General features: G+C 44.5%; 2 protein-coding genes and 1 long non-coding RNA gene across 8 annotated transcripts; 1 reads left to right on the forward strand and 2 right to left on the reverse strand.

The window, feature by feature from the left end:
- Positions 1–2,503: 2,503 nt before the first annotated feature.
- sparta (spartin a) lies at positions 2,504–8,602 on the reverse strand. Of its 5 annotated transcripts, XM_067229052.1 has the most exons (9): positions 8,562–8,602; positions 7,662–8,257; positions 7,454–7,628; positions 6,034–6,228; positions 5,258–5,429; positions 4,850–5,044; positions 4,504–4,662; positions 4,245–4,335; positions 2,504–3,231 (listed from the first exon to the last, which is right to left on the reverse strand). In XM_067229052.1, the coding sequence occupies exons 2-9, from the start codon at positions 8,252–8,254 to the stop codon at positions 3,027–3,029; spliced, it is 1,785 nt and encodes a 594-aa protein (XP_067085153.1). In that variant the 5' UTR covers positions 8,255–8,257; positions 8,562–8,602; the 3' UTR covers positions 2,504–3,026. The 5 variants fall into 5 exon arrangements, with proteins under 5 accessions (XP_067085153.1, XP_067085150.1, XP_067085151.1 ...); XM_067229049.1 differs by having other exon boundaries at positions 7,454–8,257; XM_067229050.1 differs by having other exon boundaries at positions 7,454–8,285; positions 8,562–8,597.
- A 427-nt stretch (positions 8,603–9,029) lies between these two features.
- On the reverse strand, positions 9,030–12,110 carry ccna1 (cyclin A1). 2 transcript variants are annotated; one of them, XM_067228947.1, is made up of 8 exons: positions 11,725–12,110; positions 11,011–11,401; positions 10,807–10,922; positions 10,445–10,611; positions 10,095–10,299; positions 9,816–9,929; positions 9,556–9,689; positions 9,030–9,474 (listed from the first exon to the last, which is right to left on the reverse strand). In XM_067228947.1, the coding sequence occupies exons 2-8, from the start codon at positions 11,381–11,383 to the stop codon at positions 9,423–9,425; spliced, it is 1,161 nt and encodes a 386-aa protein (XP_067085048.1). In that variant the 5' UTR covers positions 11,384–11,401; positions 11,725–12,110; the 3' UTR covers positions 9,030–9,422. The 2 variants fall into 2 exon arrangements, with proteins under 2 accessions (XP_067085048.1, XP_067085047.1); XM_067228946.1 differs by having other exon boundaries at positions 10,388–10,611.
- Positions 12,111–18,810: 6,700 nt separating this feature from the next.
- LOC136933825 (uncharacterized) lies at positions 18,811–19,463 on the forward strand. The gene is made up of 3 exons (XR_010874844.1): positions 18,811–18,833; positions 18,998–19,080; positions 19,183–19,463. It is a non-coding gene; the product is annotated as an uncharacterized lncRNA (long non-coding RNA).
- Positions 19,464–27,152: the final 7,689 nt, after the last annotated feature.

The following is a 27,152-nucleotide window of genomic DNA, read 5'->3' on the forward strand; positions in this document are numbered from 1 at the left end:
ACCTACAACGACCACACCAACACCAACACCTACCACACCGACCCCTACAACTACCACACCAACACCTACAACTACCACACCAACACCCACAACTACCACACCAACACCCACAACTACCACACCGACCCCTACAACTACCACACCAACACCTACAACTACCACACCAACACCCACAACTACCACACCAACACCCACAACTACCACACCAACAAATACAACTACCACACCCACAACTACCACACCAACACCCACAACTACCACACCGACACCTACAACTACCACACCAACACCTACAACTACCACACAAACACCCACAACTACAACACCTACAACGACCACACCAACACCAACACCCACAACTACCACACCAACACCTACAACTACCACACTAACACCCACAACTACCACACCAACACCTACAACGACCACACCAACACCAACACCTACCACACCGACCCCTACAACTACCACACCAACACCTACAACTACCACACCAACACCCACAACTACCACACCAACACCCACAACTACCACACCGACCCCTACAACTACCACACCAACACCTACAACTACCACACCAACACCCACAACTACCACACCAACACCCACAACTACCACACCAACAAATACAACTACCACACCAACAAATACAACTACCACACCAACAAATACAACTACCACACCAACAAAGACAACTACCACAACAACAAGCACAACTACCACTCTAACAAATAGTACTACTTTAATTATTTTTATTACTTGTATTATTGTTTTTATTGATTTTATGTAAAGCACCTTGAACTGCAATTCTTGTAAGAAATGTGCTATATGAATAAAGTCTTATTATTATTATTATTACTACCACACCAACCAATACTACTAGTATACCTGAAGCCACAACTACCACACCAACATTCACAACTACCACACTACCAAATACAACTACCTAATAGAAAACCTCTCTTTTTTTTATCTTTTACAAAGGATTAGAATTATACATTCAAACTATATTGTATTCCTTTAATGAGAAAGCTGTCTGTACTCTTTATAAGGTCTTTGTATGATTTGTTCTGTGCTGTACCCCCTTGCATTCTTGTCTGTTTGTATACTCTGTAATTGACTGTATTTCTGCCTTTATGCAATAATAAAAAAAAAGATAAGATAAATAAAGGTTGTGACAAAGAAAAAATGAACTAGCCTGCTCCGTGTCAGGCTCAGACCATAGACTTATATTTAGTAGACACAGCTTGTTTTCTCTTCCAAGATGGCGTCCCCATTCATTTCTATGAAAAGTGCTCAGTGGCGCAGTGAGGCAAGCGAGAGCGCGAAACGGACCGCGCCATCGTTCCAGTTCCGGCTCGTCCAGTCTTGCGCAGAACAGTGGCTCGCCTTTTTCCTAGCTCCGAGACTCGTGCACGCTTGCAACTAGCTATACACGTCAGTTAGCAGGGGGTGCATTTCATGGCAAGAAGGAAAACAACAAGCCTGTCGTGAAATGCATCCCCCTCTATTGGCTGTTCTGTATACCCCAGCATCAAATGATTCTTACTGTACACTGAGGTCACTAGTGTGAGTAAACACAGTAAGTTTCAGGCATGTGACACTTTCCTAGTCAGAGTTAGCAGGGGGTGCATTTCATTGCAAGAAGGAAAACAACAAGCCTGTCGTGAAATGCACCCCCCTCTATTGGCTGTTCTGTATACCCCAGCATCAAATGATTCTTAACGTACACTGAGGGCACTAGTATCAGTAACCACAGATAGTGTCAGGCAAGTGACACTTTCCTAGTCAGAGTTAGCAGGGGGTGCATTTCATGGCAAGAAGGAATACAACAAGCCTGTCGTGAAATGCACCCCCCTCTATTGGCTGTTCTGTATACCCCAGCATCAAATGATTCTTACTGTACACTGAGGGCACTAGTATGAGTAACCACAGTAAGTGTCAGGCAAGTGACACCTTCCTAGTCAGGGTTAGCAGGGGGTGCATTAAGCCTGTCGTGAAATGCATCCCCCTCTATTGTCTGTTCTGTATATCCCAGCATCAAATGATTCTTACTGTACACTGAGGGCACTAGTATGAGTAACCACAGTAAGTTTCAGGCATGTAACACTTTCCTAGTCAAAGTTAGCAGGGGGTGCATTTCATGGCAAGAAGGAATACAACAAGCCTGTCGTGAAATGTACCCCCCTCTATTGTCTGTCCTGTATATCCCAGCATCAAATGATTCTTACTGTACACTGAGGGCACTAGTATGAGTAAGCACAGTAAGTTTCAGGCATGTAACACTTTCCTAGTCAAAGTTAGCAGGGGGTGCATTAATAGGGAGTGGACAGACTCTCCGTAGACGGGCTCTGGTTGCACTAATTAGATGACAAGTTTGTTCCTCTGGTATCCCATGAAATACGATTTGCTGTAGGAAGAGGTGTGACCGCGACACAATGGCCCAGTATAATTTACATACATTAGGACTACTTTTACTCACGTAATCGACACAAATGTGGGACAATTGCTTTTTATTGTTAAGTTATCCGATAGCAATAGTTAAGATATGTGATATGCGTTGCACATGGGTCTAAATGACGCATTAGGAATGAATACTCTACCGGTTTCCCCTTTTTATTTGAACCAAGGGACAATAAACAGAAATATCAGTATGTGTATTCAATAATGTACACATAGCCTAATCCTACATTTACTTCATGGTATTTAAATGGAGTTTGGGGTTATCTTTGCAATATGAACAAATGGCATGAATAATACTAATATCATTGAGTGGTTTAAAAGTTAATAGTGCACATAATTAGGGCTGGGAAATACTTGGATAAAATACATTGTGAATCACATACAATATCAAAATATATACATTTTAAGATACAAGAAGTCAGCAGTTAATCAATCAGATATCTAAATGTAGTATTTAATAATAATAATAATAAAAAAACACCTTAAAGTAAAACCCTCTTTCTGCTAATTTTGCAAAATAAAACAGAACAGGTGACCACAGCAAAACATTTTGCATACACCCCTTACTTCCCTTTCTCCCCATACCCCTTCTCTGTCGGTTCTTCGGTTGTCGGGTTGTGGTCTTTGACCACAGCCTTGGCGGTGGTCTTCCCGGTGCTCTTCAATATGCCCTTCATGCCCAGGTTATCCATGTTGAAGGCCGTCACGCCCACGTTGACGACAGACTGAACAGCCGTGTCTGTGGCTTGTCCCGTATCTTCACCATACCTTCGCCACCAATGACAGTGGCCCGGGTTAGAAAATATAGTACGCCAACAAGAAAGCTATTACTAAGGACATGTGAGGAGCCAGTTGCAATATCTGTAGGCTACTAGAAAGTGCTGAATATCAAGTATAGGACGAGCTAAGGGTAAGACAATTGGTCAGTGGCTAATTTGTTGTTATTCACCACAGCAGAATGTTACCGGTTAAGAAAAACAAGAGAGGTAAGGTATTTGAATTCATGTCAGTTTTATTCTAAACAAGTTAGATGAGTCACCACCTCACAGAATAACCAGCGGGACCACCACTCATTCCACACAGGCATTTAGCTGTCCACAACACAGATGACTCAGCGAAGACCCCAACAGACCAGACATGAAGCTGTCCCCAAAACCCAAGCCACTTCATCATTTGCATATGCAGCCTCAACGAATGAAAAAGTAGGTATAATCAAATTGTTTTGGTCATAAGTCCAACCCTGTAGCTTTTTATTCGAGTAGCCCAATTCCTCCATATTGCTTTTGCATCCGTGCGATCACCTCGATAAACACAAAGTCAAAAGGCTTGGTGTTGTTCTGAAATCACCTCAGAGTTAGTCAGAGAAGAAGCAGGAAGTAGTGTTCAGCAACTAGGGGTCTGTTTTGAACTCCCCTTCAGTTATATATTGCTGGGGTTTAACAGATTCTCTAGCCCCCTGTATCTGAAAGAGAGGTGTAAAGTCATATGATTTTCCCAAAGCTTAAAACAAGTCCAGCCTGGGTGACTGTCTATATCTGCATCCAATCCTGATACATACAGTAGTTCCATAAGCCAATCACATCACAGTACTGCTGAAACAGAGATATACTGACACCCAGGATGACTGGAATCAAACGCTAGACTTGAAAAAACAGAAAAGGACTGACAGTGTAGCCCTCGGAAAAGGAGAAAACCGTGGATGACCGGGTAGTTGGGGAGGAGCGTCTGCTAGAGCGTCTGCTAAATGACTAAATGAGGAGAGGAAGAAGAGGAGGACTTACTTATACTTCACCGTCGTGACAGTCTCAGACCTCACGCTTTTGCCCACGGTCTTCGCCCCAGTTTCCAAACCGGTCCATATAGCCGAGAGACCTGGTAAAAATAAGATTCAAATAAGTAGATGAGCATCTCACCAACCTGGAGTACACAGGGTTGACTTCCGAAACTGTTCCAAAGTAGATTTCAGCTGTCCTTCAGGACATAGGGGGCGTGTCTAATCGTACATTAGCAGCCAAACATAAGGCTATGCTAGCAACGCACCCTGCATACTGCTCGCCGCTACAATCATGGCACCATCCAGGTTTGAGCGTCCATCTTGGGTCTTCTTCATGGACTCTGGGATGAGCTTGGCGCCGTGTTTCTTCACGTAGGGGGCTAGCTTGTCCCCCACACATCCGGCTACCGTGCACACTCCGTTTACTGCCAGTGCACACACACACACACACAGCTTATCAAAAAACACACTCAGAAAAGGATATTATCAAACACACCCACACATGAATGAATGCCACAAGCAAAAACACATCGTACGGGAGATACAGAAAGTGATATGCCAGTAATCATAGTTATTTAAATAACAACCACCTCCCAAGCCCCCGATGTTTACCAAGGAACTGGCTAACGCGCACAGCGCCCCCGGTGGCCTGTTTGGCCACGTGCAGGCCCCTGGTGACACGGGGGTTAACCTCCGCAGGGGTGTTCTCTGGGGTGATGTGCTCGCGCAGCTTGGACGCCCCCTTGTGGATGGCCTTGCCAGTGGCCTCAGCCCCTTTCTGAAAGCCTTTACTCAGCCAAGAGGTGCCTATGGGGGGGGGGGGGGGTGGGGGGGGGTGAGAATGTTTTGTAAATGAGGTACATACATATGATGTATGTGTATGCATATAAATAAGTATATTTGTATATGTCAGAGAAGACTACAGACTGTGTGGGATCTGGTGCCTTTGCCTTCCCACAAACCTTCGGTCTCACTCACAGACACACACACACACACTCTCTCTCTCTCTCTCTCACACACCTTCCAGGATGCTTTGGGACATCTTCTCGCTCCATTCAGGGACAGTTGGCTTCTCCTCCTCCCCCATCGCACCCCCAGTTGCCATGGGGACTCCTGACCTCTCCCCGGGCGGACCAATGGGGACTTTCTCACTCAGGTTCATGACCTCTGAACTTGACCCCTCCTCCAGAGCCTATCAAACAGGATGAGGTGACACAGTCCATATTACTTTTTGTATCTTAACATAGCTGGAAATGGGGGGGGGGGGGGGGGGGGGGGGGGGCTTCATTAGAACATGCATCATGCTGTGAGTCTTTCCTCAAGCTGTGGTTTTCTACCTGGGAGGAATGCACCGATAAGGCTGCCAAGAGACTTTCAACCCAGGCCTGAATTTGTGTGACGCTCATCAAGTATCTGAGTACTTAAAACACCTGGTTGAATAGCGTGAATGTGACAGAATGAATGTACTCCATTCTTGTCTGACAAGGAAACAGACTTCTAAAATAGCCAACAAGAAGACAACTCCCACATAGAATGATATAAAACACAATAATCTAACAGGAAATCTCTTTAGCAATCTGATTATTAAGAGTAACAAGCAATGAAGCAAGTAATTTCAAAAGCAATCTAGGAAGTGATCTACAAAATAATGTAAACCTTTGTATCCCTGACTCTTTCCCCTTTGAAAAAACAGCGATGAACACCCAAACTCTTCACGACAGACCCCTTCTTGACCCCCATGTCTCCTCTATCAACCCCAATGTCCGCTAACACCACCATCTTCAGAGTAAACCCACCTGGATCCTGAGGTCTGCGAGCTGGGCCAGAATGTCCTGGAACATGTCTCTGTCTGCCTCAGGCATCTCTGAGGACAGCACTATGCCCACGTAGGACCCCTGAGGGCCAGCCATGGTGTCTGGGAACATGAAGATGCCAGAGTTGGCCAGTAGCACTGGGGTCTCCACGGTTAGAGGGTAGAGCCAGTCACACACCTGCATAGACACACACTGTAAGTGATTGAGCGGTTTCCACCAAGAGACTGGAGATTGCAACTCACACACTCACAATAACAACTATCTAGGGCCAGGGAGTCAAACCAGAACACAATATCCTGACAGATCCTAACATAATTACCAAAGATAATTGTAAAACACTACCCTCTGACCCCCCCCCCCCCCCCCCTTTTGATGAGACATTCTCAATGTCTTTACTTGTATTTCAGGTTTTCCTCTCCCCCCCCCCCCCACTACAATACACATTACCCTCAACTGTCAGCCAGTGTGTGCGTGTGTGTGTGATGTTGTGTTCCAGGCAGCAGCCACCAGAGAGGTTTTCAGCCTGACCTCTCCGAGGGCCACCCAGAGATCGAGCCTCTGGCTCGTGACACAACGGAACCGCAGTGTCATCAGTTACTGAGGCCTTTGTCCTATGCCATGCAAAGAATTTCAAGCTGTGGTTGAGCAACAAACCAAAATGTGGACCGACTGGTTTTAAGAGGCACAGCAGGAATCCATGTTTGGGTGTGCTCCATTGCAACTGTATTGTATAGTCAATTAACTACCACAACTAACTAATTTAGTAGACTCTAGATACCAATTGTGCTTCAATTTCCAATCCTTAGCCCTCTTAAACTGTACGTCTCAACTTTGACGGATTAGCCCACCAGGAGCTCCAGAATGGAGAATGCTGATCTGTGTGCAGCCCAGATTCCCCGCTTAATTATTTGTAATTATTTCTCCGAGGGCCCATGGTCATCTGATTCAAGCTGTGTGTAGGCCACTGTTGTCTCTCTGGACCTCCTGCCTTCCACCCAGCTCTCACTCAGTACAGACTGAACGCTGATGCTAAGATAAGCGCATTGCGTAGCTTCATCTTTAAACTATCATGATCTGTCTATCCATCTCTATCATATCTGAAACAAAACATGATAAGACGGAGAGAAATCATGTAGCTTGTTAGAGTTGACTTGTCGTTAAGGACGGTAGTGTGATCAGTATGTCTGAATCCATAAATTAGTCATTACAATAATTATAATACATTTGACCAGTTCTGATTTAAAGTAATGTTTTAGGAGGTCATCTTATACATCCAGTGTCCCTCATTCCAGAAAAAGAGAAAATAATGACCCCAAATTAAGGCCCCATCAACCCATTTTTCCATTGCTCTGATATATCCTATCACTAAACACACGTCACATGATCCTCAGATGTTGCTTACGTGTAGAAAGGCTGAAGGTGCTTTGCCGGACGCGTCGTTGCTCCCGCCACCGAAAGTGATGATGCGTAGATACCCAGGGTGAGACGGGGCGCTGACCTGTCCTTCGGCACTCACGAAAAACATCTGCACCCCTCTAGGGAGAAACAGCAGCTCATCTCCATCTCCCGCTCTGGCCGCTAACCCCCGAGGCTGGCCCCTCGGTGGTCCTGCTACAGGGCTGTAGGCCAGCCTGTGGTGCCCATCCGTGGGCTGGGGTGTATAGGCTGGGGGCTGCTCTCCTGGGGCTCCCAGGGCCGGCACTGGGAAGTTGGGCAGAGATGGGCCTGTGGTCCCTGAAGCCCCAGCAGGAGGAGAAGGTGTGGGTGGGTGCGGGGTCTGGGTGGAGGTGACGGGCACGGTAGGGTAGAGGTGGAGGAGGGGGTTGGAGGTAGGCTGAATGTTGGGCCCCAGAGTGGGATAGAGATTCTGCTTGGGAAGATCCAACGCTGGTTCACTTGGCCCCTCTGTGGGCGTGGACTCTGCAGTCTCCAGGTCGTTGAGTCTGGTGGAGATGTTCCTCAGAGTCAGCCTCATCTTCAGCTGAAGCTGTCTGGCTGTGTCCCAAGGGGCTCCGTTGTGCCTGTCCCCCCCAGTAGGCACCTCCAGGCCCTGGGTGAGGTGCTGCCTGCCCCTCCGGTAGAGCTCCAGGGCCTCAGGTCTTCTCCCAGCCTCGTCGGCAGCCAGCCCTTGGGTTAAGCACGCCAGCGCACGGTCGTGCTGGTCCTTTATCACCAACAGCTCCGCTGGTTCAGCCAACGCCATGCTCTGGAATTACAGAGAACGGACAAGAGAACTAGTCTGAAGAGAATTAAAGTGTGAGAGGGGTTCAAAAATATACACTTGTATTAAGCTGGTGTATAATCCACCATCAGTAACAGAACCTATAGGAGAAATGGGCTATTTAAAAGGTGTACGCACATGGTGTCTCGCATGACAAATCTCATAGCTACGCATCTGTTTTCAACTCGTATCAGGTTTTACCTGAGACACAACTGCTATAGTTCATGTGTTCGTTGATGGACGATCGGAAATAAAAAGCAAATGTTTGTTGACAAGTTAAGAAACGCACCTTAATGTCAGAAAGTATCCTCAACTTGAAAGTCCCGGTAAAGAACATAAGGGAACAACCCGATGGAAAAAAAATCAGTTTAAGCCTATGGCAATTTCTTTCTAACGCGGACCTGTCATTAACATTCTGACGCGGAGTCCTCCAAACACAGCCTGTCGGTCTTGTTCCAAATCAAACAACTTGTAGAACCACTCAAGTTTATGGATCCACTCCCACGAGTAGAGTAGCCCATGTCATACTACAGTTCTTCCAATAGATGTCTCTAAAACCATAAATGACCTCGACGTTTGTCCTGGTGGGAAGCCTTGAAATAAAACGCTCGAGTCTGGCAGTCAGTCAAAATGCGAGCCACTTGGCAAATTAAACATGTGCCTTAGGGGAACGTCGAGTTAACATGGCACTTGATTAAAAAAATTAAAATAATCAGCTCTAGAACAAGTATTTGAAAAGCATTAAGAGGCAAAAAACTATGGTAACTTGTCATTTTAATCACATGATGCAACATACAAGATGCAGACTGAAGTCCATGATTCTGGGGAGGTTTCACACAAGGTACAGTAAAAGATTTGAAAAAAAAAAAATCCGTTTGAATAGTGGCTTTTACAGACTTGGGGCAAATCCTGATCTCCTCAGACTAGAACTAACAATACAACACCTCAAGAAGTCAGGTTTAAAGTTGACAAGAAACAAGTTACTTTATCATTTTTATTGTTACCTTGATAGCTAACTAACTATAATAAAAATGGCTTATTTACACGGTTTAAAAAATTCAATTTAAAAAAAGTAATTTTACAAAATCACATATCTACAAAACAGTTAAGCGCTGTGTCGTGTTGCAGGCTATTGAAGGTTCCAGTTGCCTCAGTGGAAAGGTAGAGAAGGGGGAGGCGTCATGGCTGACACGTTTCCATACCTGTGAAAAGGATACAAGATAAGCTGAAGCAGGAGTATAGCACGAACAGCTATGAAGACGAGTCAGTGCCCTTCAACCCACCTTGAGCTCTTGTACTTCTCTCTGATGGCCTGTTGGGGGCGACTCTCCGCACCAAGGTAAAGCTTGTGCAGGTCCTTCAGACAACGGGCAATCTCCGACAGGGTGTAACCAGTGAAGGCACCTAAGGCATCAGGCTAAGGAAGCAAAGCACAGGATTAGTCATTTTGATTGGTCGAATGTCCAACTGAATTACCCAACCGACGACGGTTGTATTCAAACCATTACAGAACGAAGCCACGGGATCGATCAGGACAGCTCACCCAGAATGTTCTGTTTACTGTGTAGTTGGCCAGACAGTAAGCTGCAGCTGCCACCATAGAGGGCACGTACTGCAGGAAAGGATCCACTTCCAGCAGACTCAACTCTGACACATACTGGAGGATGAAACCACAATACAACCCTGAGTGGTACACACACCTAGAAACCTGAGTAGATGACATTCCTACAGTACCAAGTGTTCCTTAGAATACGGAAGAGTGCCAACCCAGATCAGTGGTAGATAACGTCGCTCATGTTCAGACTGACGGGTTGGGACCTACCAGGGCGAGGTTCTGCGTCTTGGAGCAGACAGACTGCACAGTCATGTACTGGAGCAGGAAGTGATGCGTGGTGGGGACGGTCATGTCAAACGCCAGCACTTTCAGGACGAGGTGCTCCATGCGAAGCAGCTGTTTCTTGGTGTACGTGTCGTCCGTGATGTACACAAACTCGTCCACCTCTGGGGGGTAGATCTCCTCGTACTTCCTGAAGAAACGGCAATGGATGGTATTCGATTGTTATGGCGGGGGCCGTTTGCAAAACTCTGACAAAAATGCATCAAAGCAAAACTTACGCTGCAAGCATTATGGCAGCGGTGCCTAACAACTGCAGTTTGCCCCGAAGCACTGACATGCATGACAGGAAGCGGTCGACGTAGTTGACGGCCAGGAAGAAGGTCTCGTTGCACAGCTTGTACTCCAGACACACTTCCACCAGCCAGTCCATCAGGATGATACGCATGCAGTTGGTGATGTCTGGCTGCTTTCGCATGTAGCCATGTTTGGGCTGGCATTTCATCTGTAAATGACAACCGGGGTGGGACTTGTAAACATATTAAGGGACAGTTGCAGTTCAAAATGTCTGCTGCAAGATGAGGGGGGGGATGGCATTGCAACCAAATTTCCTAGACAGGGTTTAAGTGAAGTCATTTAACTGAATGCCATTAGATCTAGATGGCAGGTTTTAAAGCAGCCATTTGGATCAGTAACACACTTCACTCTCTCGCAAATGTCGATGGATGTCCTCTGCGTACTCAGACAGGCACAGCATATCCTCTGATGTCATTGGTTCATCAGGTAGTGACTGCATTGACGTGTCCATACATGATCCTGAGAAGAGGGAGGTACAAATCCATTCATTGACAGCCTGGCATGCATCATGCATGTATCACTACTTCTAATTCCCATTGGATCTCACCTGAGCTCAGGTCAAGGAAAAGCCGGAAATCTTTATGTTGCAAGGCTGCCCTATCCTCATCCACCAACTGAGGTGAAACCACGACTTCACTACAGGCAGGGAGGACAACCTCACATGGGTCATCCACAAAGACATCAAAGCTGGAGCTGGAGGTACAGCCCGGAAACGTCGTCTGAGAGTTCTCCGAGATGGACCCGAGTTTAGAGGGCTGACCCCCGGCTAAACGGCTGTGCTGTTCGTTTTCACTCAGGAGGCCAAGGACCGTTCTTTGTTTTGCCCTCTGCATACGGATTGGATCCATTCTGCTTGAGCCAGCAGCAACATTTTCTTGGCTACTGCGGCTAGCGAACGCGCCGGCTGTGTTAAAGCTCATCTTCAAACAAGCTACAACCTATTTAGTAAACAAACAGCTTGATAAGTACACAAAACAAGTCCCCGTATGGTAGCGCAGGGTAATTGCTGCCATGACTACCAGGTGACAGTGGCACAGTCAACACTCCCAAACTTGCTTGCCAATTCTGAGAAAAGAAACATTTAGCTTAAAACCCATCTAAAATAGTCAATCATATGATTTGTACAGAGGTATTCATTTAACACAACTGGATAGTTAGCTCTACAGTAGTGGTTCAGAACAGTAAGGTGGTCATTTCGTCCGGCAAACGTTAGCTAGCAGGCTAAAACTAGGCTAAGCATTGGGAAATGTTTTTCACAAACCTTTTGTTATACGGAGCACTTGGACTTGTAGAAAATTCCTTAAGAAGTTTGACCGCGTAAACTCGCTGGCTAGCTTCACATTGGACTGTCAAATGTCTTCAAGTTTATGTATGGTTCATTCCGATGAGCGCACCAATCAGCTGTTGCACTGTCAACTCAGCTGTTGCAGATTCCGAAAATTGTAGAAGTTGCCGCTGCCCTGGTGAGTGTCCAATCACGGCCGACAATGACAGCGGGGATGACGTCTCCATAGCAACAGGTCGACGCGCAGTGCGTGTCAGTGTGCAAGCGTTTGGACCAAGCATGGAGCACTTCAGATTATTCAAAGTGTGTGCATGTATGCGCGTATGTGCTTGCGTGCGAGAGAGAAAACGAAAGAGAGAGAGAGAGAGAGATAGAGAGAGAGACAGAGAGAGAGAGAGAGAGAGAGAGAGAGAGAGAGAGAGAGAGAGAGAGAGAGAGAGAGAGAGAGAGAGAGAGAGAGAGAGAGAGAGAGAGAGAGAGAGAGAGAGAGAGAGAGAAAGAGAGAGGGTAGCAATCGGGCAGAGCTGGTTCATGCAGGAGACTTCGACTAGACCTTAGCGCTGTCAGTCAGTAGTAGTATCACGCAGTTATGACACTGCTACTTTACAGCCAGGGCGGTATAATTAGACCACAAACTCACCCGCACTCCGACAATGCTTCAGTACGACGCATGGTGTGCATTGCTTTTCCTTGTTGCCTCCACCACCCCTCTCTACCCGTGGTTATGTCTCTCTCTCTTTCTCTGTCTGAAGGGGGATGTGTACCGAGCGAGTGCGAGCAGACTGTTTGTATTTTCAATAGTGTGTTATAACTTATTACTGAGTCTTCCTCCCGGAATGACTGGCAATTGAAATAGACATTATAGGCTACTGTAATCAAACAAATCCAAGTTCGGGTTTTGTATTATACTGTTGGCCTTAAAATAATGGACATATAAATACCCACCACATCCTTATCTATTCCCAAATTATTTTTTAACACATGTTACTGTTGTTTTTTTTATTTTGTGTGTGTGTGTTTTTGTTGTTGTAAACATGGCTCCCTTCGGAAATAACCATTAACAAAGTTGCTAAATGTATTGTATTAAGGACAGCCATAGTGTTTTTTGTTGCGTTATTGTGTCAGACTCATTTTGGTATGCCGCCCATGCCCATCCCTCAACACTGTCAACCAAGAGTCAAGACTAAACCAATTCACCTTGGCGGTGTGCAGACTGGTTTTATACTAGTTATTAATGATTTCGCACAAAACAGTAAAAAATGCAACTATATATCTGTAAAACTGTGTATTCCCAATATTATAAATAAGTTGTCGTTTATTTGGTAGCAATTTCGTAGTGTAACTGATTTTACTATATGCATACTGTACAAAGTAAGAGGTGCTATTGGATAGATTCCCCTGCTCTCCCCTCGTGCTTCTGCGTGGAAGACCTTCCCAGCCCAGGCAGTAGTCTGCCCAGCTCACAAACCAGAATCAAGGCGCCCACTCCGTCAAGGTGAATACTCCCACACAGTGACATTATAGGCTATCATTTACGTCCCCTTCAAATGAGTAATAGAAACTCATCGCACGAATGTGCATTTACAATTTTGTCATTTAGCAGACGCTCTTATCCAGAGCGACTTACAGTAAGTACAGGGACATTCCCCCCGAGGCAAGTAGGGTGAAGTGCCTTGCCCAAGGACACAACGTCAGTTTGCATGACCGGGAATTGAACTGGCAACCTTCGGGTTACTAGTCCGACTCCCTCACCGCTCAGCCAAAGCCACCTACAATGTGAGCATTTCGATTATTTTTTTTGCCCATGTCACCCCTGTTCCACAGACAAGTTGATCTCCATTCCAACGTATCTTTCTTTCCTCATTCTTCCTTCACACAGAAATTCCTTCAGAGCCTTTTTGTTTAAAAGCAGATGCTGCAGTCAGAGGTGCTCACATACAGTAGGCACCATGTCTGCCTCTACCATCCTGCTGCCTCTGTTACTGCTGCTCTCTGGATCCTCAGCCTCCCACTTCCACGGAGGGACCATGACCTTTAACCCCAAAGGAGTCAACGCAGATGGATCCTACACAGTAAGACCACAAAGTAGAAACAGACATGTGACTATAGTGTGGATGTCTGCTTTCTTCTAAATAACACAGAAAAGGACAAATGTTTTTGAGTGGAAGATACTGGTACTGGTCGTGGTAACTGGTCGGTATTTATTTCATGCACAGTCTGAGATATCACCGCCTATTTAATAAATAGATGTAAGAATACAAAACAATATAAGCAGGTCAAAAAGACCATTACGTAGTTAGCATTGTATCTGCTAGCGTTTCGAAAGTATGTCTTATATGTCATCTGTACTCAACTTTAGGGATGGTATGTATTGGTATATAATCTATTGAAAACCAAACTAGAACATTGGGATTTTCAGCATGTTTTCACTTTTGATGAGTTACTACAGTCAACTCAGGAAACTACAGTATACAATTGTTGGTTAGACTTCACACCTGCTGAATGATTGTAGGTGGACATTCGCTTCAAGTTGGCCCTTCACTCGACGTGTTCCACTTCAGCCTGGGCTAACATGTGGAATTGTCAGAGTGGAAATTGTGGCAATATTAGCAGCAATGCTCTGTATAACCTGGACAGTAGCAGTGGAGACTGGTGTCAGTGGGAAGAAGTCATGATTAGAAATGTTGACACCAACCTACCTTTTATACTTGAGTAAGTGTTGAAAGAACCATGGAAACACTTTGCACAAGCATATCTTTATAGTATTTGCCCAGTTAAGTCCTGTGCCTGTGCAACTGTAACATACTTTACAATCATGTTCATAGACTGTCTGGTGGTAACTGGATCACCACCTATGTTGGGGATATAGCATGGAAACTAAGAACTACGGTGGATCTGGGAGTGAGGTCTGACACAGGGACAGCCAACAGATCCCCACAGACCACAGTCATACCTCTTCTGCTGTAAGTTGCATTTATCATTTGTATTAATCTGCATGAGTTTATGAACTAAATACAAGGGCTAATTAAAAAAAATCTCTCTCTCTCTCTCTCTCTCTCTCTCCCTCTCTCTCTCTCTCTCTCTCTCTCTGCCCTCAAGAGTTCCAGTGAATTGTCCCAGGGATTTTCAGCTTTTGGCCCATGATCCAGATGGAGACCTGGTTCAGTGCAGATTTGCTCTATCTGGGAACCAGGAGTGTGTTACTTGTTCACTACCAAGCTTTTTTACACTGAAAGTAAGGACCCAAGGAGCACACATCCAGACAGTTAAATAATTATCATACTTCAAGTGCAATCTCCCATATGAAACAGCCTGTTCCAGAAAAATAATATTTAAAAGTCCCATGACATGAAAATGTCACTTTAGGAGGTTATTTACATTTAGTCATTTAGCAGGCGCTCTTATCCAGAGCGACTTACAGTAAGTACAGGGACATTGTCCCCGAGGAAAGTAGGGTGAAGTGCCTTGCCCAAGGACACAACGTCATTTGGTTGGCATAGCCGGAAATCGAACTAGCAACGAAGCGGTTCCCCTAGCCTGCCTTTGCCTTTTGATAGGTGTAAACCAAGCCCTGGGTATTCTTCTCAGCCACGTCGGGAGGAAAGCTCATTGTGGGACTGCTCGTAGTGGCTGTAATTATGCATCAAGGCTGAATTTCAGGAAAGAGACTTCAGATTCAGTATTAGGGGACCACTAAGGCCAATATAAAAGCATCCAAAAACAGCATGTCATGGGACCTTTAAGTATAGTCATATCAACTTTAATCCAACAGTTAATCAACGTTATTGTTTGTACCCTTCAGTCACCATGCACGCTATCTTACTTGAACACTTCCATCTTGGCTGAAAATACGTACGCGGTGCAGCTTATGATGGAGGACTTCCCCACTGCGTCTATAACCCTGACCTACAAGGATGGCTCGCTGTCCAACCGGACTTCCTTGTCAAGCCCTCTCAGCAAGTTGCCCGTACAGTTTGCAGTCAGAGGTAGATATTATACAGTGATTAGGCTACACGATTGTCTATGACCGGCTGGGGGATGGTCGAGTGTGTTGATGGGTTGGTAAATTTATCAAAGTATACAACTGTGAAGCATGTGAAAGACAGAAGTACATCTCAGTATTCATGGCTGCCTTGTCCTCCAGTTGGGGCTGCAGTGACCTCCTGTGCTGAGGGGGAATATCTCCCCAGGTTCCTGTCCCCGACGCCGGCCTACGGAACCCACTTCTACGTCGCTGTCAACAACACACTGGAGATCTCAGTCAGGGCAGAGGCCAAGCTTTCTAGGTGAGGAAAATACACTGTAACTCATGTATTCACCACTAGGAGCAGCATGTAATTAACATCAAACAGTCTGTCTAGGAATGATCCTACATATCCTTAGTGTAGAAGAATAGTTATGGGAATGTGTTGTTGTGGTTTTTAAGCGTTCCCGAGCTTCTGGTCAGTGGTCCGCACGATTTTATAAAGACCACGACTGCACCTGGACAGTTCACAATAAGATGGACACCAACAGATGACGACAGACAGGACCATTCTATCTGCTTCGTCTCCCAGGCACTGAATAATGGGTCAGTCTCCATTTTTCTAAACTAAGTGGTTCTCTATCAGTTCAGTTGTTTTATAATCCATGATCTATAATTTTAAGTACCAAATTAGAAAAAATCTACCATTGAACAAATTTGTTGATTAAATATTATTTTTACAGCTTCAAATATCACTCTGAGCTGCGTTGTGTGATTGTCACTGTTGGAAACCTATATACCACACTAGAACCTGAAACTACAACAGAGATTTTCTCAACTACCACACAAACACCCACAACTACCTCTGAAAAAACCACAACTACCACTGAAACACCCACAACTACCACACAAGAATCCACAACTACCACACAAACTCCCACAACTACCACAGAAACAACCACAACTACCACACAAGAACCCACAACTACCACTTCAACGCCCACAACTACCACATCAACGCCCACAACTACCACTGAAACACCCACAACTACCACTGAAAAACCCACAACTACCACACAAGAACCCACAACTACCACACAAACTCCAACAACTACCACAGAAACACCCACAACTACCACACAAGCACCCACAACTACCACAGAAACACCCACAACTACCACACAATTACCCACAACTACCACTGAAAAACCCACAACTACCACACAAGAACCCACAACTACCACACAAACTCCCACAACTACCACATCAACACTCACAACTACCACAGAAACACCCACAACTACCACAGAAACACCCACAACTACAACTGAAACACCCACAACTACAACTGAAAAACCCACAACTACCACTGAAACACCCACAACTACCACATCAACACCCACAACTACAACATCAACACTCACAACTACCACTGAAACACCCACAACTACCACATCAATGTCCACAACTACCAAATCAACACTCGCAACTACCACCGAAACACCCACAACTACCACACAAGCATCCACAACTACCACTGAAACACCCACGACTACCACTGAAAAACCCACAACTACCACGGAAACACCCACAACTACCACAGAAACACCCACAACTACCACACAAGAACCCACAACTACCACTGAAAAACCCACAACTACCACACAAGAACGCACAACTACCACACCAACACCCACAACTACCACACAATCTCCCACAACTACCACGGAAACACCCACAACTATCACACAAGCACCCAAAACTACCACAGAAACACCCACAACTACCACACAAGAACCGACAACTACCACACAAACTCCCACAACTACCACACAAACTCCCACAACTACCACAGAAACACCCACAACTATCACACAAGCACCCAAAACTACCACAGAAACACCCACAACTACCACACAAGAACCGACAACTACCACACAAACTCCCACAACTACCACAGAAACACCCACAACTACCACACAAGCACCCACAACTACCACTGAATCACCCACAACTACCACATCAACACTCACAACTACCACTGAAACACCCACAACTACCACATCAATGTCCACAACTACCAAATCAACACTCACAACTACCACTGAAACACCCACAACTACCACACAAGCATCCACAACTACCACTGAAACACTCACAACTACCACTGAAACACCTACAACTACCACAGAAACACTCACAACTACCACAGAAACACCCACAATTACAACTGAAACACCCACAACTACCACTGAAAAACCCACAACTACCACTGAAACACCCACAACTACCACATCAACGCCCACAAGTACCACATCAACACTCACAAGTACCACAGAAACACCCACAACTACCACTGAAACACCCACAACTACCACATCAATGTCCACAACTACCAAATCAACACTCACAACTACCACCGAAACACCCACAACTACCACACAAGCATCCACAACTACCACTGAAACACTCACAACTACCACTGAAACACCTACAACTACCACAGAAACACCCACAACTACCACAGAAACACCCACAACTACCACTGAAAAACCCACAACTACCACAGAAACTTCCGAAACTACCACACAAACACCCACAACTACCACAGAAATGCCCACAACTACCACATCAACGCCCACAACTCCCACAGAAACACCCACAACTACCAATAAAACACCCACAACTACCACATCAATGTCCACAACTACCAAATCAACACTCACAACTACCACCGAAACACCCACAACTACCACACAAGCATCCACAACTACCACTGAAACACCCACTACTTCCACTGAAAAACCCACAACTACCACGGAAACACCCACAACTACCACAGAAACACCCACAACTACCATACAAATACCCACAACTACCACACCAACACCCACAACTACCACACCTACAACTACCACACCAACACTTACAACTACCACAGCAACATCTGCAACTACCACAGAAACACCCACAACTACCACACCAGCAAATACAACAACCCCTACAACACCAATACCTACCATACCCACACCCGCAACCACCACTCTGCCACCCACAACTGCATCATCTCCAAACATCTCAAGTAGGAAGGTGGATACTTCAACGGCAAGTGATGTATTCAGTAAGTAAAAATGTCTGTTCATGAAAGTTTAAAGTTTAATTTACAATTGAATAATTACTGTAAGAGTATAATTGTAGCATCATTTATAAGTGTGTGTCTGTGTGCTCACCTGTGCATGTACCTGTATGAATATGTGTGTTCACCAAGTCACTGTGTATCCACAGGAGTCCCAGTTGGACTGACTATGAGGGTGTCCTCTGTGACCAAGCTAAACGAAACCTACATCAAGGAGGTGTTCTTGCAGCAGGTCAGTGTCTCTGTCATTGTTGGACCAGACAGCTTAACAGCAATTACAGTTACTCCTCATCAGCTCAAAGTCTCACCGGTGATTCTGTGCCATTGGTTCCAGCTCCAGGAGGAATTGATTAGACGAGGGCTACCAGCAGACATCACTGTCGGTCTGAGAAAGGTTCAAGCTCTCAGCCCCTGAGGGAAAGAGAAAATGGGTCTTGTCAACCCAAATGTGGTCCCACTGAAGGATAATGAAGTTGGATTAAAAATATATTATCGTTCACCATCACTCAGGCAGGGGCGTAGCCACATGGTGGCCAGGAGGGGGCCACGGCCACCATTGGTCAGAGAATGGCCACCCTGCCGCCCCCCCCCCACCTCACAAAAAAGGGTTAGGGTTGGGTTAGGTTTTTTTATTTTTTTTTATTTATTTAAACCTTCCTGGACAGAAACGGTATGAAGCTAAAATAAATGCATTAGTATTTTTTTTATAAAGTCGTCTTATATTGGCATTTGTCACCTATGCTACAAGCCCCATATTTGCAACATGTTTGGCCACGCCCCCATCAACAGCGCAAGACACAAACCAACGTACCTGCATTCTGGCCAGAGCTGGCCCCCCCAGAAATAATGTCCTGGCTACGCCCCTGCACTCAGGTGATCCATGTCACATGCTCTTTATGTGTCCTTAGTGCCACCTGGAGGAAAAAGAAGATTTGAAAGTTTTTGTGTTTTACATTAGATTGTACATTGGTGCATGTTGAAGCTTTGTATTTAATGTTTGTATAGATATGTTTATGCATATCTGCGTGCTTATTTTTGTGTCAGAGTGGCAGTAAGCAACCTCTTAGTCGCATTGTTCTGCTACTCAAATCATGTAAATTGTCCTAATGATCCAATCTCTCTCCAACATTCAATCTGTTGATCTCATCATCCCAGTTTTTGAAAAAATGAATTCAAGTTATTTCTCATATACATAAAAACATAAATCAAATGTAAATACATATACCCATTGGTGCATTTACATATTTATACTGTTTTACTGTAAAATACTTCTTCTGTAGCAAACGTTTTGTATTAGGTTGGCTGGCTCAGAGGCAGGTTTAAGAGTAATATGGTTCCAGATTAAAGCGTCCTATAAGATCTATATCGCTCTGGATAAGAGCGTCTGCTAAATGATTAAATCTAACCACAGAGACCTCAGTGAAGCAACCATGGAGGCCATGAAGGATGTCTTGCAAACTGAAGTTGAATCTGGGAATCACTGTCTCGTCTTTCCACGGTGCTCATCTCAAACAGGTTCATAACTGCTTTGTTATGGATCATCGTTATGTTCAAGGGATTCTTGCCACAGGCAGTCACCAGGGACTTGTCAGCTCGTGATGGGAGAGCAAGAGAGAGTGTGACAAGGTATTAAGCTATATTAAGTATTTAGTCACTATGTTTGTATGTATGCTGCTGCCTGTCTTGGCCAGGTCTCCCTTGAAAAAGAGATTCTTAATCTCAATGGGTCTCTCCTGGTTAAATAAAGGTTATCATAATAAAAAGCACAGACTATATTTTTAAGCACCGTCAATCTCTTGATTGCTTTAAAGCCAGTGTGGAGAGTGTGTGTGTGCGTGAAAAAGACAGAGTGAGAGAGAGAGAAAGAGAGAGAGAGAGAGAGAGCGAGAGAGAGAGAGAAGGAGAGAGAGAGAAGGAGAGAGAGAGAAGGAGAGTAACAGGGTAGCAACCATTGACAATTGGAACAGACAATATAGTTTACAATCTAATAAATCCACTGTTTAAGTTTGGGGTTGTGTATATTATACATCATAAAAGAAAGGGCATGTAAATACCAACCACATCCTAGCTTTCTAGCACCTGTTGCTCCAGTTTTTGTGTGTATTTCTTTAATTTTGTAAACATGTCTCCATGTTAATCATCTTCGGAAATGACCGGATGGGAAATGTATTGTGTAACAACAGCCTCACACTTACTGTGTACATTTAGTCATTTAGAAGACACTCTTATCCAGTGCGTCAGAGCGTATGTGTAACTGGTTTGATCGCTCATATAAATGGATTATCTCTATTCAAGTTTGACCTTCCTCATTCCTCAAACCAGATTGGCTTGTGTGTGTTTAAAAGCAGATGCTGCAGTCAGAGGTGCTCACATACAGTAGGCACCATGTCTGTCTCTACCATCCTGCTGCCTCTGTTACTGCTGCTCTCTGGATCCTCAGCCTCCCACTTCTACGGAGGGACCATGACCTTTAACCCCAAAGGAGTCAACGCAGATGGATCCTACACAGTAAGACCACAAAGTGGAAACATAGTTCTGAGTTCTGACAGGGGAGTGTGGATATCTGCCTTCTGCAAAGTAGCACAGACAAGGACTCATGTTTTTGAATGGAAGATACTGGTAACCGGTTTGGCTAACTGGTCGGCATTTATTTCATGCACAGTCTTTACATCACCGCCTATTTGATAAATAGATGTAAGAATACAAAGCCATGTAAGCAGGTCAAAAAGACCATTATGTATTTAGCATTGTATCTGCTAACGTTGTGAAAGTATGTCTTATTTGTCATATTTACATTTAGTCATATGTTGTAAACAATTCAAGTGTGTGCTAGCAATTTACACTGTACTCAACTTTTTCAGTATGGTATCTATTGCTATATAATCTATTGAAAACCAAACTAGAACGTTGGGATTTTCAGCATGTTTCACTTTTGATGAGTTACTACAGTCAACTCTGGAAACTACAGTATAGAATTGTTGGTTAGACTCCACAACTACTGAATGATTGTAGGTGGACATTCGCTTCAAGTTGGCCATTCGAACAGCGTGTTCCACTTCAGCCTGGGCTAACAGCTGGACATGTCAGAGTGGAAATTGTGGCAGTATTAGCAGCAATGCTCTGTATAACCTGGACAGTAGCAGTGGAGAATGGTGCCAGTGGGAAGAAGTCATGATTAGAAATGTTGACACCAACCTACCTTTTATACTTCAGTAAGTGTTGAATGAAACTGAGAAACAGCACTTTACACAACAGCATTTATGTTTGTAAATGTTCATAGTATTTGCTCAGTTAAGTCCCATGCCTGTGCAACTGTAAATACTTTCCGATCATAGACACTCTAGTGCTGCCTGGATCACCACCTATGTTGGGGATATAGCATGGAGACTAAGAACTACGGTGGATCTGGGAGTGAGGTCTGACACAGGGACAGCCAACAGATCCCCACAGACCACAGTCATACCTCTTCTGCTGTAAGTTGCATTTATCATTTGTATTAATCTGCATGAGTTTATGAACTAAATACAAGGGCTAATTAAAAAAAATCTCTCTCTCTCTCTCTCTCTCTCTACCACTTTCTCTCTCCCCTCAAGAGTTCCAGTGAACTGTCCCAGGGATTTTCAGCTTTTGGCACATGATCCAGATGGAGACCTGGTTCAGTGCAGATTTTCTCTGCTTGAGAACCAGGAGTGTGCTGATTGTTCACTACCTGTACCAAGCATTTTTACACTGAAGGTGAGGACCCAAGGAGGACACACCCAGACAGTTGAATAATTATCATACTTCAAGTGGCACACTCCCATATGAAAGACTGTGGTGTAAATAATTACAGTCATTATTATTATTAGTCAATATTTTCCAATTACCCATACATAATATGACAAGAAGAAACCAAAGAAAAAGTAAAACAATTTGACAATAAACATGAATTCAACAATAAACTTTATTATTAATGATAACAATAATCATAACATATGGCCTACCTAAGACTACATAAGAACAGCAAACTAATATTTATGTACAGTCATATCAACTTTAATCCAACAGTTAATCAACGTTTTTTTTTGTACCCTTCAGTCACCATGCACGCTATCTTACTGGAACACTTCCAGTGTTCCAAACACGTACGCGGTGCAGCTTATGATGGAGGACTTCCCCACTGCGTCTATAACCCTGACCTACAAGGATGGCTCGCTGTCCAACCGGACTTCCTTGTTCAGCCCTCTCAGCAAGTTGCCCGTACAGTTTGCAGTCAGAGGTAGATATTATCTACAGTATGTAGGCTACACGATTGTCTATAACAGGCTGTGGGATGGGGGTGGATTTTACAATTAGGAAAGTATCCAACCGTCGAGTGTGTGGGTGAGTTGTTACATTTATCAAAGTATACAACTATGAAGCATATGAAAGACAGAAGTATATCTCAGTATTCATGGCTGCCTTGTCCTCCAGTTGGGGCTGCAGTGCCCTCCTGTGCTGAGGGGGAATATCTCCCCAGGTTCCTGTCCCCGACGCCGGCCTACGGAACCCACCTCTACGTCGCTGTCAACAACACACTGGAGATCTCAGTCAGGGCAGAGGCCCTCTATTCTGAGTTAGGAAACTTACTTTACATCAATCAGTCTGCCTGTCTAGGAATGATCCTACATATCCTAAGTGTAGAAGAATAGTTATGGGAATGTGTTGTTGTGTTTTTTTTAAGCGTTTCCGAGCTTCTGGTCAGTGGCCCGCACAATTTTATAAAGACCACGACTGCACCTGGACAGTTCTTGATAAGATGGACACCAACAGCAGATGATGACAGACAGGACCATCCTATCTGCTTTGTCTCCCAGGCACTGAATAATGACAGGTCAGTCTCCATGAGAAAACATGCCTGTTTATATTCTGCTAAACCTAGTTGTTCTCTCTATCAGTTTATTGTTCTCACAATATGTCAACTAGCATTTTAAGTGCTAATTTAGACGAGAATAGTCCATCAACAATTAAAAAGAAATTATGTTTTACAGCTCTAGTATAAAATATCAATCTGAGCTGCGTTGTGTGATTGTCACTGTTGGAAACCTATCTGGTGAGTAGGTACTTCATAACTTGTTCCATTTAAATATGATTCTGTTTCTGATGCATCTGCTGCACATGAATCTGTCCAAATGTTGTTGTTTTTACCCACTTCTGCTCTAAATACTACACAATCTATTTATTGTATCGCAAACACCACTCAACCAACCACCACCTACAACTACATTATCGCCGAACACCACAACTAGGAAGGTGGAAAATGAATACGCGTGTTCACCAAGTCACTGTGCATCCACAGGAGTCCCAGTTGGACTGACTATGAGGGTGTCCTCTGTGACCAAGATAAACGAAACCTACATCAAGGAGGTGTTCTTGCAGCAGGTCAGTGTCTCTGTCATTGTTGGACCAGACAGCTTAACACACCTAACAGTAACTTCTCATCTTACTAAGTCTCAACGGTGATTCTGTGCCGTTGGTTCCAGCTCCAGGAGGAATTGATCAGACGAGGGCTACCAGCAGACACCACTGTCGGTCTGAGGAAGGTTCAAGCTCTCAGCCCCTGAGGGAAAGAGATACCGGATCTTTACAACCCAAAAATCGTCCAACTGAAGGAAAATGAAGTTGGATGACAAATATACCATGTTCACCAGCAGTCAGGTGATCCATGTCAGGTGCTGTTTATGCGTCTTTGGTGCCACCTGGAGGAAAAAGAAGATTTGAAAATGTTTGTGTTTTACATAAGACTGTAATGTTATTTGAATACTAAATAGATGCATGTTGAAGCTTTTCATTTCATATTTGTTTTGACATGTATATGCGTGTCTGTGTGCATATCTTTGTGTCAGAGTGGCGGTTGGCAACCTCCAAATCTCATTAATCTGCTATTTCCTACTTTACTTCATGATCAAATCCCAGTACAATATTCTGCTGGACTAATCATCCCAGAAAATGAAATTATGAATTCAAAGGATGTCCTATATACCTAGATAGATGAATAACATGAAAAAAGACATATACCCATTTTCCTGTTTTAAACTACTTCTTCTGGAGCAAAATGTTTGCTCAGGACATGACCTCAGTGAAATAACCACGGAGACCATGAAGGAGGTCTTGAAAACTGAAGTTGAATCTGGGAATCACTGTCTCGTCTTTCCACAATGCTGATCTCAAACAGGTTCTTAACTTCTTTGTCATGTGGATCATCGTTACGTTCAAGGGATTCTTGCCACAGGCAGTCAGTCGCTTGATTGATTTGAAGACCAGTGACTTGTCAGCTTGTGATGGGAGGGCAAGAGAGATTTAGACAAGGTAGCAAGCATATACTATATTTTTAAGCACGTTTTGGAAATGTAACCACAGCAACCAAAGTTCGATTAATTGATACCCAAGGTGAGGGCAAGGGCTTCAAACAGCAAAGGCAATTTGTGGAGTATTCTTTAATCTTTGCAAACGTGCAGGACACGCTTGCTACCAAGCTCCAGGTGTGTCTTGCAAAGTACAATGTGTTCAAGTATTTAAAACACCCTCTTTCAACACTTCTCCAGCCCAGCTCTTCAGACCGGCCCACCACTATCGGTCGGACGGAGGGGTGGAGCGTGTCAAGAGATGTGATTGGGCCATCCCAGTGTCAGTATGGAAAATGAACCAATTGGCCGCTGTCCCTGCTTTATGGGCCGGTCGTTGGCCAATTTTAAGTTTATAAAAGGGAGTCAGGTGGCTGAGCGGTGAGGGAATCGGGCTAGTAATCCGAAGGTTGCCAGTTCGAGTTCATGCCAACTGACGTTGTGTCCTTGGGCAAGACACTTCACCCAGGTGGCGTCAGGTGGCTGAGCGGTGAGGGAATCGGGCTGGTAAACTGAAGGTTGCCAGTTCGATTCCCGGCCGTGCCAAATGACGTTGTGTCCTTGGGCAAGGCACTTCACCCTACTTGCTTCGGGGGGAATGTCCCTGTACTTACTGTAAGTCGCTCTGGATAAGCGCGTCTGCTAAATGACTAAATGTAAATGTACTTGCCTCGGGGGAATGTCCCTGTACTTACTGTAAGTCGCTCTGGATAAGAGCGTCTGCTAAATATAAATGTAATGTAATAAAAAAATACAAATCAGAATTAGATAAAGATTTATATATATATTAACTATCATATCATATTGGCCCCAAGTGCGTCGGCCCACATGGCATTTGCCCGGTATGTCAGATTACCAGTACAGGCCTGGTGGGGAGAAATGTGTAAGAGGCAGAGCAACATCTCAAAAAGCCACCATACGTGATTCCATTCCCCGGACTTCACGTAAAGAAAGTTGCGAAATGTATTGTATAAGGTTGGCTTCACAACTACTGTATAACGGGTTTGACAGTACATAGTCACAAATATTCTGCTACACAGAGAAAAAGTATGTTAAACATTATTTAAACATGTCCTTCCACATTCCTCTCTCAGATGTTCACTGTTTTCTTCAGAGCACTTGTGTGAGTGTGTTTAAAAGCATATGCTGCAGTCAGAGGTGCTCACATACAGTAGGCACCATGTCTGTCTCTACCATCCTGCTGCCTCTGTTACTGCTGCTCTCTGGATCCTCAGCCTCCCACTTCTACGGAGGGACCATGACCTTTAACCCCAAAGGAGTCAACGCAGACGGATCCTACACAGTAAGACCACAAAGTGGAAACATAGTTCTGAGTTCTGACAGGGGAGTGTGGATATCTGACTTCTGCAAAGTAGAAAAGATAAAGACTAATGTTTTTGAATGGAAGATACTGGTAACCGGTTGTGGTAACTGGTCGGTATTTATTTCATGCACAGTCTAAGATATTACATTAGATTCAGATTAGATTCAGCTTTACATCACAGCCTATTTGATAAATAGATGTAAGAAGCAGGTCAAAAGTTGGGATTTTCAGCATGTTTCACTTTTGATGAGTTACTACAGTTCAGTCAAGACAATCACGTATTGGATTGAGCATTTATTGTTATATGACATGGACATCATGTAGGTTTGACTTTAGCGGAGTGGATGATCTAAGGGAAGCACTCCCTGCCTCCTCGATGCAACACATACATACATGACATATGAGGCAGGGAGCAATAGAGATATAATCCCCCTGATGATAGAACATACAGACAGCACGGGGGAGAAGGGGATGGTGGAGGGCGGCAGCAACATACAACAAATGGGCTGTGTGTGCGTGTGTGCGTATCCGCGCGGCCTTTTAATGCCGTCTTATCGGACGTGGCCCAATGGGCTTGTGCTGGCCTACACAGGTGTGGTAATGAGCGGATGACGTGTG

Source organism: Osmerus mordax, chromosome 25 (assembly GCF_038355195.1).
Source record: "Osmerus mordax isolate fOsmMor3 chromosome 25, fOsmMor3.pri, whole genome shotgun sequence".
Classification (NCBI taxonomy): Eukaryota; Metazoa; Chordata; class Actinopteri; order Osmeriformes; family Osmeridae; genus Osmerus; species Osmerus mordax.